The sequence below is a fragment of the Cibotium barometz genome, chromosome 26 (genome assembly GCF_041138505.1).
Source record: "Cibotium barometz isolate CiBa-2024 chromosome 26, ASM4113850v1, whole genome shotgun sequence".
In the NCBI taxonomy this organism is placed as follows: domain Eukaryota; kingdom Viridiplantae; phylum Streptophyta; class Polypodiopsida; order Cyatheales; family Cibotiaceae; genus Cibotium; species Cibotium barometz.
In genome coordinates this window covers 48,763,295-48,777,393 of record NC_141071.1, presented here as the reverse complement: position 1 = coordinate 48,777,393, position 14,099 = coordinate 48,763,295, and the positions used below count along the sequence as shown (strand labels likewise).

Here is a 14,099-nt window from a genome sequence, read left to right as displayed (position 1 = left end):
CATTAGCAGTATACAGTTGGCCAGGAACCCAGTCTTTCATGCTCGTACGAAGCACATAGAGGTCCACTACCACTTCGTCAGAGAGAAGGTCTTGGCAGGAGATCTTGACCTTGTTTATGTCAGCACAGAGGATCAGGTAGCTGACATCTTCACCAAAGCATTGGGTATAGAGAAGCTCCGCAGATTCAGGGCTTTTCTTGGTGTACATGAGATGGAGTTGAGCTCGAGGGGGAGTGTTGAGATATCGAGCTCGTCTAGTGAGGCGGTGGACACTGATGACCCGCCGCCTGGGGGATAGGCCCCACACTTACACCACTGGCATGGTTGGTGAGATCTTGGGTGATATGCGGCCAGTGGGATGACAGGCTGTGTGACAGCCATTCTAGAGACTGGCATAGTTATAGCGCCAGCTCATTTAGTCGGGTTCACACTATAGAGAACCCGTGTATGTATTTGGTTGAGTACCTTTCATATTGTGTGTACTCTTATTCTTGTATATGGTGTGTTGAGTGTTGAGTAAAGAAGAAGAAGATTTTTAGCCTCTCACCTTGTGTATTCTCTATTAGGGTTTTGTGAGTGTGTGTGTGTGCTTGCAAGAGCTCAAGCTCTCTTCCCCCCTGCATCTTTTCAAATGGAATATCTAGCTTAGTACTACGAGGTGACAGTTTACTCATAGTTTACTAAACTAGAGATTCCATTCACTATTACCTAGATTTATGGGTGTTGTTTTGAATGGACCAGCCATCACTACAACATAAACCCCTCATAGCAATCACCGTTTTCATTTCTACAGGTGTCAATACTAGGCATCGCGTGTGCGACACCCATAGCGCCGATCCGGCATCTCATAAACTATGTTTTTGCATCATTTAAGAGACACCCACAGCATGGCATAAACAACACCTACTATATGGGCATCCTGTAATGACAGTGCATTAAAAATTAAATAGTGTGTCATGTACGCTAAAAGGTTTATTGTGCTCAAAGAACATGCCCAATTGATATGTCCACCCCAAACGCAAGAATAAGAAAAAAGGCATTGACTATGGTTAGAAACCTTATGAAATAGATGATTGTTGTGTGGTCAAGTGGATTTGTGCAGGTGCATGAATGAAAAAGGAAAGCACATGGGAAAACAAGTGAATGAGTAAGCCGAGGGTGTAACTTTTCAGAAGAATCAAAGGCGACAAATGAGTTGAAGAAGTTGAAAAGGGGGCAAAAGTTTTGAAGGGTGGGAGAAGAGAGGTGCGAGTCCTGTAGAAACCAAGAGATGTTGGGTGAGGGATTTTTGTGGAAGTTTGTTGTGACTTTTTGTTTGAGAAGGAGATGACAGGGATTTTGTTTGAGTAGACTTGAGTTTTCACAGAGCAGAGGTTGCAAAGGTGAGAGGGTCTTGTAGGTGGTTGGTTCCCTAGGACCTCTAAGGCTATAATTCTTTTGGAACTTGGACCAGGTCTCAAAGTCTTATTCAATGGTTCTTTGTCATATTTGTTGGGTAGAAGTCTATAGAGTGTAGTTGCAGCTCAGTTTGTTTTTGGTTCTTTGTGGAGTTGAGAACACAGGATTTTTGTTGGGGATAATTGTGTGGAAGTCCCTTGGTTTTGTGGTGCTTTTATATGTTTTGTGTTAAATCTCCAAATCTCAAGGGTGTTTAGATTGGCTTAGTTTTATATATACATATGCAAGTCTGATTGTGTTGGATTGATGAAATATTCTGCTTTGGTTTTAGCTGTGATGTTTTAATGGAGGTTTTTGAAAAGGAACAATTGTGAGTGAAGAGCTGACTTGTGTTGAATCAGAACTGTGTCAGTTAGTTTGTATTTGAGTCAACAAGTTGTCATAGAGGTAGCTTGGTCAACTATGTGTCACGATAGATTAGTTGAGGCTATTAAAGTATTGTCCTAGTCTTGTTTAACACTTGTGAGGTTTGGGCTGATTATCCGAACTAGTCAGAACTCAATAGGATAGATCTGGCACACTGCTAATGGTCTAAGTGTCAATGACTTAAGACCGTGTTGTCTGGTGAGAAGGGAGTCAGCTAGGATCAGCTAAAGCCCAATAGGAGCCAGTCGTGGGTGTTCAGGAGTAGTTTTGGTCTCTTTATGTTGAAGAGGAAAGTCTTGAGTCAAGTCTACCAGTCAGAGGCAGTATTGAATGGAAAGGTATTCTTGAGTTAGAAGACCGTCAACAGATAGCAGCAGAGCTGTTGTAAGCTGTGAGTGTGGGGAGGTGAGTCTTGGTGGGGTTTTGAGTGTTTTGAGAGCTTAAGAGGATCAGTGGACACAGAGGAGAGGAAATGGTAGTCAAGGAGAAGAAGGTCGATGCTCACAATCATGGTTCACACCTGCCATGGCCTGCGGAGAGCAAGAGTAGTGAGGAAGAAGGCATTTATGGATGTGGCGCAGAAATTAGCATGTACCTATAGTAAATTGCAGGAAGCGGTGGTGTTTATTGTGAAGGAGGAAGCACTATTGTGGCGCATCAAAGAGAGTTTCAAAGATTATGGATATGGAGTCATGTGATAGGCAATCATGTAAAGTATACAAAGTGATTCTTGGAGGAGAAAGTTCAATGGATACAGAGCTATGGAAATCTGAGTTACAATAGAGGAGCTACTATAGTAAGGGAAAGGAAAGTTCACGTTGAGGGTGAACCGTGGTTAGTGATAATGCGGGCTGTTGTGCATATGGCAAGAGATGCTGAGCAGTAGGTACAATGGAAAAGTGTAGAAGCAGCAGGAAGAGAGCATCGTAAGCTTGCAACCTTGAAGGAAGCTTTGAGAAGAAGACCATGTATGTGGGTCCAAAGTTCAGCATGCAGGAAAGTGCAAACGACAAAATAGTCATTAAAGATGACAATGAGAAAAGTGCATGGAGATGGTGTCAATCCTTAAATTATTTAATAAACCCAAACCTCCATACTTTTATAAGCTTAAAGGAAGATTCACACACACACACATTTTTTTATTTGAAAGGTTTCATTCACATGTTTCAAAAACAAAGTTAACAATATGTGAAGATTGAGGATGTTCACACACACATGGGTCCCCTGCCCAAAATGGCTTTGTAAGATTTCACCCATGGTATGAGGGTAACCATACCCGAGCTCACCAAGAAGCTCAATGGTTTTGTAGTAGTGTGCATAGGCGATGCACGTGCAAGGTGCATTCGCATGGGTTGGTTCCCACCTGAACATTTATGTTCAAATTGGACTCAGTGGTGGGCTCAAAATAGACTTTGTGTCTAGGTTGGCTAGGCACAAGCACACACACTTGTTTAACACTCCAATTTGCATTGAGGGGGAGTGTTGAGATTGGCAATGCCGAATTGATGGGGGTGAGAGGAGGTAAGTTGATCAAAGTGATTAGAGAGATTGTATGCACACACCCAAGTTTACATTGAGGAGGGGTGTTAAAATGTGCAATGTGCAATGTGTGAGAGTGAATCTTGGGCTTGCATATGTGAATGCACCCTAGAGGTGCTAGATATTATCTTGAGTGTGTGGATGGAGAAGAATGCCACATAAGATGTGTGAAAGGTGAGAGCCACATACAAGAATGTGTGAAAGGTGAGAGCCACATACAAGAATGTGGAAAAGGGAGTGCCACATGGCATGATAATGTGTAAAGTGGGATAATGCTAGAAGGCTTATATCCTTGTATGGTTCATTGTGATATGCAATAGAGAACAGTTATTGTTGAGTGTGCAATCTCTCTTCCTCTAGTCATGGAGTTTCTTGTGTGGTTTAATCCACCTTAATTTTATGCTTAATATATGTTTATCCACTGTGATCAATCCCATATTAGGATTGTTAACATTTCAATGCTTCTATAACTTGTTTGGGGAAAGGCTTCTCTCCCCTACTCACACTGGTAAGTAGCACAGATTCAACCATGAAAGTTTTTCCCTCTCCTCGAGGCCCATTTGGTGCAATCTCGCCCTTTAGAATGCAAAAGATCAAACGGTCATTAATTTCAAAGAAGCTCTTTGATCTACCTTAAAACTTTTGCCCTATCCTTGAGCCATTTGGTATAATCTCACCCTTGAGGTATTTGGCATTTAATCTCACCATTGAGCCATTTGGCATAATGTGAACTTGGGAATGCAAAAGATCAAGCACTCATTAATTGCAGAGAAGTTGTGTGAGTCATTTGGCACAATCTGACCCTTTGGAATGCTAAAGATGAAGCGCTCATTAATTGTAGAGAAGCTCTTTGATTCTCCTTTTGCTTTTGTTGACACATGGGGGATTGAGCAATGTTCAACGACCATATCATCAAGTTACGTTAACATTTAAGCGTCACTCAAGTGAAGGGTTGTTCCCACATCGCAGGATACAAAATACCATTGTCGACCAACATTCCCCAGATGCGGGTCAAAAAGCACCGAAGAAAAGTTAGGCGTGTTAAAATACCTTGGATTTTTGTATCGCAGATAAACATAAAAGACAATGTGGGAACAAGCCCTTAGAACTTTGGTGTGGGCATAATCGCTGACGTATATATATATATATATATAGAGAGAGAGAGAGAGAGAGAGAGAGAGAGTAATACCACGTTTTGGTAGAGTCGACTCTCGAGCGCCGCAAACAGCCGCCGCCCGGGTCGTGTTTGTATTGGTCAACATTCAAATCAGATCCTGTTTTGTATTGGTCAACATTCAAATCAGATCCTGGTTTTATAACAAGGCAGCATGATTCGGACAGTGCACAACAATCAAGCGACTTTCGAAATCTCTGTCTCCCTCTCCTGTGCGCTATCTGCAGGGCCTGATTCCATACACGCTAGCAGTACTCTTAGGCCACAATACTCCCATTACAGACACGCTAGCAGCTGCACTCAACAGGCAGCCTTCCGATGGCGTCAAGGCCACAAGACAAGTGCATGATCACGAGCGTCGTGTTTCTAGTAGTAGCGCTGATATTCAGAGGCGCAGCCGCCGCACGTCCTTTTAGCCTCATGCCGTCTCTGGAGTACTACGTGCAGGTGGAGCAGGGCGGGCAGGATCTGGGCGTTCTCATCCCGGCCATTGACAGCACCACCATCAATAGCTTTGGCCGCACGGAGCTCTTTGCCTTGAACGTGACAGAGGGCGCTGACGCGTCTTCCAAGCAGCTGGGCTTCATCCGGGGCTACAACGTCCAGGCCAGCTACACCTCCGCTGCCCACGGCGTGGAGGTCGAGGTTCTCTCTTACGACGATGGCTCCCTCAACGGCACCATCAGCCTGCAGGGCCTCATCAACGCTGGAACCAACGAGATCGCCATAGTGGGCGGCACCGGTGACTTTCGAGGTGTGCGAGGCTACGGAATCGTCACCCAGCTCAAGTCCTCCGCTACCCTTGTCCTCTTCCATCACGACCTCCGCTTCCTCTAGGAGCTAGCAAGCTTTTCAAAAACAAACACACACCCTCCCCAACAAATAAAAATGTAAAGAGTTACACTCATTAAAATGTAACTCATGAGAACAAACACAGCCCCCCAAACAAATAAAAATGTAAAGCATTTACACTTTCTCTCTTCTTCTTTTTCACCTCATAAAAACACCATTCTTATCCCATTGTTAAGAGACATCTTGTGATGGATATCATATTTCCAGCATTTTTGTGAAGCAGTCACTCTCTTCTCTACTACATATTCTCTCTCAAGCTTTGCCATTCACTTCCACCCTCCTATCATCCAGGAGCATTGAGGCTTTTCTACCCGCCTGGCCACTACAGGTAGCCAAGCTAAGGAAAATCCTCACGCCATCATTAGCAGTCTTTGTTTCTTGGATTGGTGTTCAAGAAGTTGGACATGGAAAAACCTAGTCTTTCTTTCATTTAATCATGCTAAATGCCTCACTTGCATTCTTTTATTAAGAGACAAAAATGCAAGGTACCAAGTATCTTGCATTTAATCATGCTTAATTCCTCAAGTGTCTCACTTGCATTCTATTATTGAGATACAAAAATGTTAGGTGTTTTGGTTTTATCTAAATGAAGAATGCACCACAAATTTCTTGAGTGGTGCAAGAAGAAAGGTAACTATGGGTATGCACTATAAAATGATCAAGCTAATTGAGCCTATTAATGAACCTAGTATAAATCCCATGATCCAAGTTGATCCTGTTCCGTGGCAACAAAGCTAGTGATACCCTCCCATTGTAGGAATATGGATGTGGTGAAAAATAAATCTTCCACTACAACATAATGCAAGCATAGACGCGCAAGTTACGGGGGCGTGTAGAAAATTGGCTATGAGGGTTTGGGGTACAAACCTCACAAGCTCCCCCACCTTCTAAATCGTCTCTCGCACTTCGTGGGATGCACAATTGGAAATGCTTGTAGGAGGAATGAACTATAAAACCATGATTGAACAAGTTAAATACAAACAACTTCAATGTTTCACTTACTTGAAGCATCTTGTGCCAATCATGGGACTTCAAGCCATATAATTGCTCAACACCTCTCTTCTTTGTCTTTGAAGAAACCTTTTAAACACCTCATGCACCTCGTTGGAGTACGGGATATAGTAATGGCATCTTTCACCAACTTCTCCTCCTTCTTTTTCAATATCCAAGGTGTCGAGGTAGAATTGTCTTCCCATTTGGTCCCTCTCGTGGCCAAGCTCTTTGCATCCTCTCTATGCTTTGTAGATCCTCTCGTACAAGCAAGGAGTCCCGTGTTCCTCTGAACTGCTCCCAAATGTTAGATTCGACATTCTTGAAGATGTGTATTGGATCAAGAAGATGGTTGATTTTGAGGCTCGTCCAATATGGTAGGCGAAAGAAGATAGAGTACCTTATCAAATAACAACAAATATTAAGAGGATTATCTTTTCATCCAAAGCTTGTATTGGAACTCTATGTCAAAGATATATTACCTATTCATGCCGAGGGGAGGAGGACTTTCCACTCCATTCCATAATGCTTTCCAATCTCTCATGCTTAGTGGATGTGGAGAGATTCCCATCCAAGAACGAAAAAATTTGGGATGATGATGAGGGATAAATCGATGATGATTCTCATATATCACTTTCTTCAAGCTCTTTGGCCTAGATGCCACCAATGATGGACCACAAATAGGGCATGCATGGTATCCAGATGTGGAGAGACCTAAACAACATAGACATTCAAGCATGTCAAAAAACAATACAATGATAATAAAGAATCATCATGTGAATAGAAACCCATTTGACTCACCTGAACACTCGTCCCATAACCAGGAAAGTCATGCATCCTCCACATTAAGATGGCCTTCAAGAGAAAGTCTCATGAAGATGGAGGCCGATATATGTCATGCACATGGATACCTCTCCAAAGTATCTCAAGCTCATTAATCAAGGGCTCAAGATATATATCCATATTCTTTACCTTATGTTTCCCAGGAATGAGAAGGAATAACATGACATGTCCTTTCTTTATTGCCATGAATGGAGGAATGTTGTAGTTCACCATACCACTGGCCATTATATGAGGTGCTCTTGATTCCAAAAGGATTAACACCATGCATACCCAATCCAAGTCTCAAATGTCTAGACTCTTCCTTGAAGCTTGGCCAGATTTACTCGATGTGCTTCCATGCAGGAGTGTCTACAGGGATTCTCATCTTTCCATCATTGGATCGATGAGAGGAATGCCACGACATGAGCTCTGTAATAGATTTGCACTTGAACACATGTTGGATGCGAGGAATGATGGAAAAATGTCGCAACACCTTACGCGGCACATGTAGACCTTTAAGGTCCTCTCGATATCTTGACTCTCCCACAAATAGAACATGTATCCCACGGAAGAGAACACAATCATTGACACATGCATGAATGCGAGTATAATCCAAGCCTCCAAGAGATGTCACAAAGTGCCTTGCTTGGTCTCTTGAGGTTGGCAATTTATTCTCCTTTGGAAGAATCTTCGACAAAAGCCTATCAACAAAACAATCAAATACATTAATATAAAAAATAATTGCTTCTTATATATCTATAATGGAAGTAGACAATTTATGAAAGTAGAAAACTCACTTGAGAAGTGCATTCAAACTTGCATTGCTCCATCCATAGATTGTTTGCAAGTTGAGAAACTCGAGAGCAGTGCGTAGAATGGAATATGTGCATCCCTTAAAAAGTGGGGTTGAAGCTGCGTTATAAACGTGATCATTTTCCATGGCTTTTTCATTTTGACTACGCTCATTGGCAAATAGAACACGTACCATATCTTCTAAAACCTCTTCCTCCACCATCTCATGAGGAAAGGGTGGTGGGCTTATATCTCCATCATTCCAATCCTCCACCACTTCTAGGTTTTGTGAAGTCTCTGCCATTTCTCTATGACGCTTGGCCTCTTGTTGACGCCACCTATGAGTTAACATAGAAGGGTGCGGTGCATTATCCTGCACACGAGTATTTCAATGTGAGTCTCCACATTGAATACTAATTCTTAAATAAATTCTTACAATATAAGCAAAGTATACTTACCATTGACCCCGTCGGTTCCCATTTTTCATACATTGAAATGTGATTCATCGTCGTAATGCTACGTTGTCGACGCATACATCCTCGATAACGACGATCACACATACATTTTATTTTTGTTGCAACCAACGATCTCGATTTTGAACACGAAGGGACTCATCATCACTAGAAGAACTGATTGATGAAGACATCCTGCATATTCAAAAAAAGAATAAATAATTTTAATCTTTCTATGTGTGTTTAAAAACTATTATGTTTCGCATCTATAAACGCATCTACAAGCGCATTTATAAATGCGTCTACTCTACAGAATAGATGCGTTTCTAGATGCATTTTTAGACGCGTGTACAGACGCGTTTATAGACGCAAAAATAGACGCACACTGTGGCAAGAAAGATCAAAAATTGAACCCGAGAGTGTTTTGCCAGTAGTTTGACAAAATGTAGTTCTTCCAAAAAGCATCCTGCCTTATTTCTAACCTCTCTCACCCTCTCGAGCTTCTAACCCTCTTTTGATTATATTATATTTTCTTCATATTTGATTACTAATCTTTTGTATGTATGCATTACTAATCTTCTTAATATTTTCTTGGTTTGTATGTATGCATTACTAATCGTTTCGTCACTCTTTTGTTGCTTTTGTATGTCCTCTAATCCTCTCTTTCAACATCATGAAAAAGAGGTAAGTGATTTCATATCTTTCCTCTCTTTCTTCTATTATTGTTGCATCCTTGGGTGCTGGGGTTTTTCTTTGTTGGTTTACCCATAAGCTTTATGCATAATGCTCGTGCATGCTTTATGCATAATGCCTCATGCTTAAGGCCTTATGCTTAAGTGTTATGCTTTATGCATAAGGCCTCATGCTTAAGCTTTATGCATATGCTTTAAGCCTTATGCTTTAAGCCCATGCATAAGCCTTATGATTTAAGCCTTATGCTTTAAGCCTTATGCTTCATGCTCAAGCCTTAAAGTCAATATTAGGTAATTTAAAAAAAATCTCACATTTTGGGAATCAATTACTCCATATAGTTTTGGACATATCTTAAACATACTAACTCCAAATTTGTCGGAGATCATAGATTTAGATTCTACTCTTCAAGATCTTTCCAATGATATGTCACATGAGGGGATTTTGACAAACTTTTGGACAAGTTCACCATGTTTCCATTTTTCAAATGGGAATGGGATTTTTCCCAAATTATCTAATATGGTGTTCTTATGCTTTAAGCCTTATGCTTCATGCTTTAAGCCTTATGCTTTAAGCTTTAAGCCTTATGCTTTAAGCCCATGCATAAGACTTATGCTTTAAGCTTTATGCATAAGCTTTATGCCTTATGCTTTAATCTTTATGCATAAACCTTACGCATAAGCTTTATGCTTTATGCCTTATACATAAGTAGAATGGAAAATAGTGCAAAAGTCAGGTTGTTGGGAACTGTAAAGAAGCTACATGTAAATTTGTTGGGTATGGAAGAAGAATTAGATGTTCAGACGCATACCCATTGATTCTTGGACGGTCATGGTGGCTGATTGCTATGAGAGCAAGCCAAGACTGGTGGAGAAGAGACTTAACTTTGGGGTTGGACAAGCCTATGTACAGAGGATCTATACAGTTATGTATGGAGGAAGGGAACGAGTTGAAACATAAAGTTGAAGTACATCCAGGTGGAGAGAAAGTGTTACAAAAGATGCTGGCTAAGGATCTAACTGAGACTAAGAGAAAGGACTATAGAAGTATCCTATAAAAAATTCCATACTTGTTCATTTTGTGTTATACATAGGTTAGGGGAGTGTCTACACTGTATCATCAGATGTAGCTAATGCTAGAAGCCATACCATTTGTACAGAGATTGAGAAGATTCGAGGTTGTACAACATCATGTGTTGAGAGAGGAAGTTTATAAACTATTGAAAGCAAGGTTTATATACCCAGTTGATAATTTTGAATGGGCTTCTCTAGTAGTGATAACTCTAAAGAAGAATGGTAAAAGAAGAGTATGTGTTGATTTTAAACCTCTGAATGTAGTAACCAAAAGAGATAACTACCCACTGCCTCTCCAAGATGAGATCTTGGATAGTGTGGTTGGAGATGAAAGATATAGTTTATGTGATGGATATTCAAGATACTTCCAGATTTCAATTGCTCCAAAGGATGAGAGGAAAACATTTTTTATTACCCCCCTGGGGGTGTTTTTCTTATAGGGTTTTACCCTTTGGGCTAACAAATGGCCCTGAAACCTTTCAAAGGTTTATGAATTTGGTGTTTGAGTCCTATCTAGGGTCCTTCATCAAAGTGTTCATTGATGATTTTTGTATGGATTCACCTGTGAAAAGCTAACATTGGCTTTAGAGAGATTGGATCATCTAGGCGGTCAACTGAACCCTGATAAATGTCACTTGGCACAAGCCAAAGTGACTTTTCTTAGTCATGTGGTTTCTGAGAATGCAATTGAAGTATATCCTCAAAGGGTGAAAGCTTTGCTTTTATTGGAAGCTCCTCAAAATGTGAAGAAATTACTGACTTTTACCCCACAAGGTAAGATATCTTGCCAAGTTCATCTTTCTTTTGTCTCAAGCTTTATATCCATTACAACAGGCATCCCAAAGGTATCCTTTTAATTGGAAAGACAAGGAGGAGGAAGAGGCCTTTACAGATGTGAAGGAGATCCTAAGCACTTTGCCAGTGTGGGGAGGGATCCTTTTTGTGGGGAGGGATGCTATGGGAGAAATGTTGTTATAGCAAGGAAAGAAACACTCTTATGTACATGTTTCAACCTTTATAATACTTTCTATTTTTATTTATATATATCTTCACTTTGTGTAGGCACAAGGTGGACAAGAAGGAGGACAAGATGACCCGGAGAGTGATGACTCGTCCGAGTAGTTTTCCTTGTAGTTTTTCTTCATGTATAGTTTTGGTTTATGCAACTATGTTTCTTTTTCAAGCCTCATGTGGATACCATCATGTATGGATAATTTCTTGGATATAAGATGAAATTTTTCATCTTCTTTATGTATCTATGTTTTTATTCAAGCCTTACGTGGCTACAATCATGTATGGAGAAAGTTTTGGATATAAAATGTAATTTCTCATCTTATTTAATCAAGTGTGTTCACAAATCTTTTTGCGTATATCTATCTTTAATTTAAGTTTTTATGTTGATATCTTTGCTGATCTTGATTCATCTATGTACAAGTAAGCAAAAACTTAAACCAGAGAGCTGCCTGCATAAAAAATGCAGGTGCATGTGTAAAAAATGTAGCTGTACATTTGCACAGGCAGCTCTCTAGAAAAAAAATTTAATTCTAGAGCGCGTCTATAATAAGCGAGTCAATTTATGCATCTATAAGCGCATCTATATCTGTGTCTATATATGCATTTATAATAGAGGCTATAAAGGCATCTATTTTGGAGTCTATATACGCATCTATATGCAGGTTTATATTATTATAGATGCGCATATAGATGCTAAAATAGACACGCACATAGACGCGTGTCTGTAGATATGATTTTAGATGTGATTATAAACGCGCCCGTAACATTTTAAAGCTCGTTGTCAAAACGTGTCTAAAAATGTGCCTATGGTAGCTTTTCCTTGTAGTGTTCCAAAGGTATTATCTTATGTGGCAAGAAGTATTGCACATGGAGATCATAGGAGCCCATGGAGGATGGGAAACAAGTATGTTGGACTATACTTGAGTTTGCCCAGAGAAGAGGCTGCAAAGTCGAGAGGGTCTTGTAAGAGGTTGGTTCCCTAAGATCTCTAAGGTTCCAAGTCTATTGGAGGACCAACTCAAAGTATTCTTCAATGATTCTCCATGATATTTGTTGGTAGAAGTCAGGAGAGGGTAGCTACAGCTTAGGTTGTTTCAGATTCTTTGTGGAATTGAGAATATAGGATTTTTTGTTGGGGATAAATGTATGGAAGTCCATTGCTTTTGTGGTGCTTCTCTCTTTTCCCCGTTCAGTCCCCTGATCTCAAGGGTGTTGAGATTGGTTCAATTTTATATATACATACAGAAGTCTAATTATGTTGGATTGATGAAATATTATGCTTTAATTTTTTTTGTGTTGTTTTGACGGAGTTTGTCGAAAAGGAACAATTGTGAGTGGAGCTAACTTGTGTTGAATCACAACTATGTCAGTTAGCTTATGTTTGAGTTAGCAAGTTCTGACAGAGACAGCTTGGTTAGCTATGTGTGAGGATAGATCAATTGAGGCTGTTAAGGTATTTGCCTAGTTTTGTTTATCACTTGTGAGGTCTGGCCCCACTGACAATCAGAAGTAGTTAGAAGTCAGTCTGATAGATCATGCATTGCTAATGGTCTAGCTATCAGCTAAAGACTGTGTCTTGTCAGAAAGGAGTCTACTAGGATCAGCTCAAGCTATGCAATATTTAGCCATCGTTGAAGGAGCATTAAGCTAAAATTCAAGAGATGGAGGCCAATTTAGATTAATTGAGCTCTAGGTTTGCTTCCTGGAGAGGGACATAGAGACACATAAAGATGAGTTCAAGCAACTACATGCAAAGGCAAGACCTAAAGATGGCACAGCCATGATGACATATCTGGTCTTCCATGGGCATGCTGGAGATGATCAAGAGGAATTTTTGATGGGGATGGAGCTAGCAGCATTCACCTTTGGGAAGGATAGAGATGTAGATAAGTTGATCTTCTTGTTCGTGTTGTTGAAGGGAGATGCCAAACCGTGGATGTAGACATGGAGAGCTCAACTAAATCAAGGATAGGCATATGAAGACATCAAAATGGCCTTGGTGCAGCACTATAAATAGGAAAAATCTCTAGATTCTTTGTGGCAAGAAATCTAGAGGTTAAACAATAATCTGACTGATGTGTTTGATAGATTTGTGGACCCTTTTGAGGATCTGTGGGGGGAAGATGGAACACTTCATTTTTGGGAATAGAGCATCAGCCTCTTCTTCTGAAGAAAGATATGTTTATCCAGTCCCTTCATGCTAACCTGAAGGAGAAAGTGGAGTTGAAGAGACTTGAAACCTTTGAGGAGACTCTAGGTAGTAATGAAGGGAATATCTAGCTTAGTACTAAGAGGTGACAGGTTACTCATAGTTTACTAAACTAGAGATTCCATTCACTACTATTACCTAGATTTATGGGTGTTGTTTGTAAATGGAGCACCCATCACTACAACAAAAACCCCCCTAGCAATCACCATTTTCATCTCTACAGGTGTCGCTACTAGGCATCGCGTGTGTGACACCCACAACGATAATCAAGCATCTTATAAACTATGTTTTTGCATCACTTATTAAGAGACACATACAACATGGCATAAATAACACCTGCTATATGGGCATCTTGTAATGACAGTGCATTCAAAATTAAATAGTGTGTCACGTACGCTAATAGGTTTTTTGTGCTCAAAGAACATGCCCAATTGATATGTCCACCCCAAACCCAAGAATAAGAAAAAAGGCATTGAGTATGGTTAGAAACCTTAGGAAATAGATGATTGCTGTGTGGTCAAGCGGATTTGTGCAAGTGCATGAATGAAAAAGGAAAGCACATGGGAAAATGAGTGAATGAGTAAGCCCAGGGCTCAACTTTTCAGAGGAATCAAAGGCGGCGATGAGTTGAAGAAGTTGAAAAGGGCAGAGAAGTTTTGAAGGGTGGG

At 40.5% G+C, this 14,099-nt stretch overlaps 1 protein-coding gene across 1 annotated transcript; it reads left to right on the top strand.

Annotated features, from left to right (window-relative positions):
- The first annotated feature begins 4,721 nt into the window (after window positions 1-4,721).
- Window positions 4,722-5,705, top strand: LOC147624057 (uncharacterized). The gene has a single exon (XM_086820936.1). It carries the CDS (start codon window positions 4,856-4,858, stop codon window positions 5,372-5,374), a length of 519 nt encoding a protein of 172 aa, XP_086677062.1. The 5' UTR covers window positions 4,722-4,855; the 3' UTR covers window positions 5,375-5,705.
- Window positions 5,706-14,099: the final 8,394 nt, after the last annotated feature.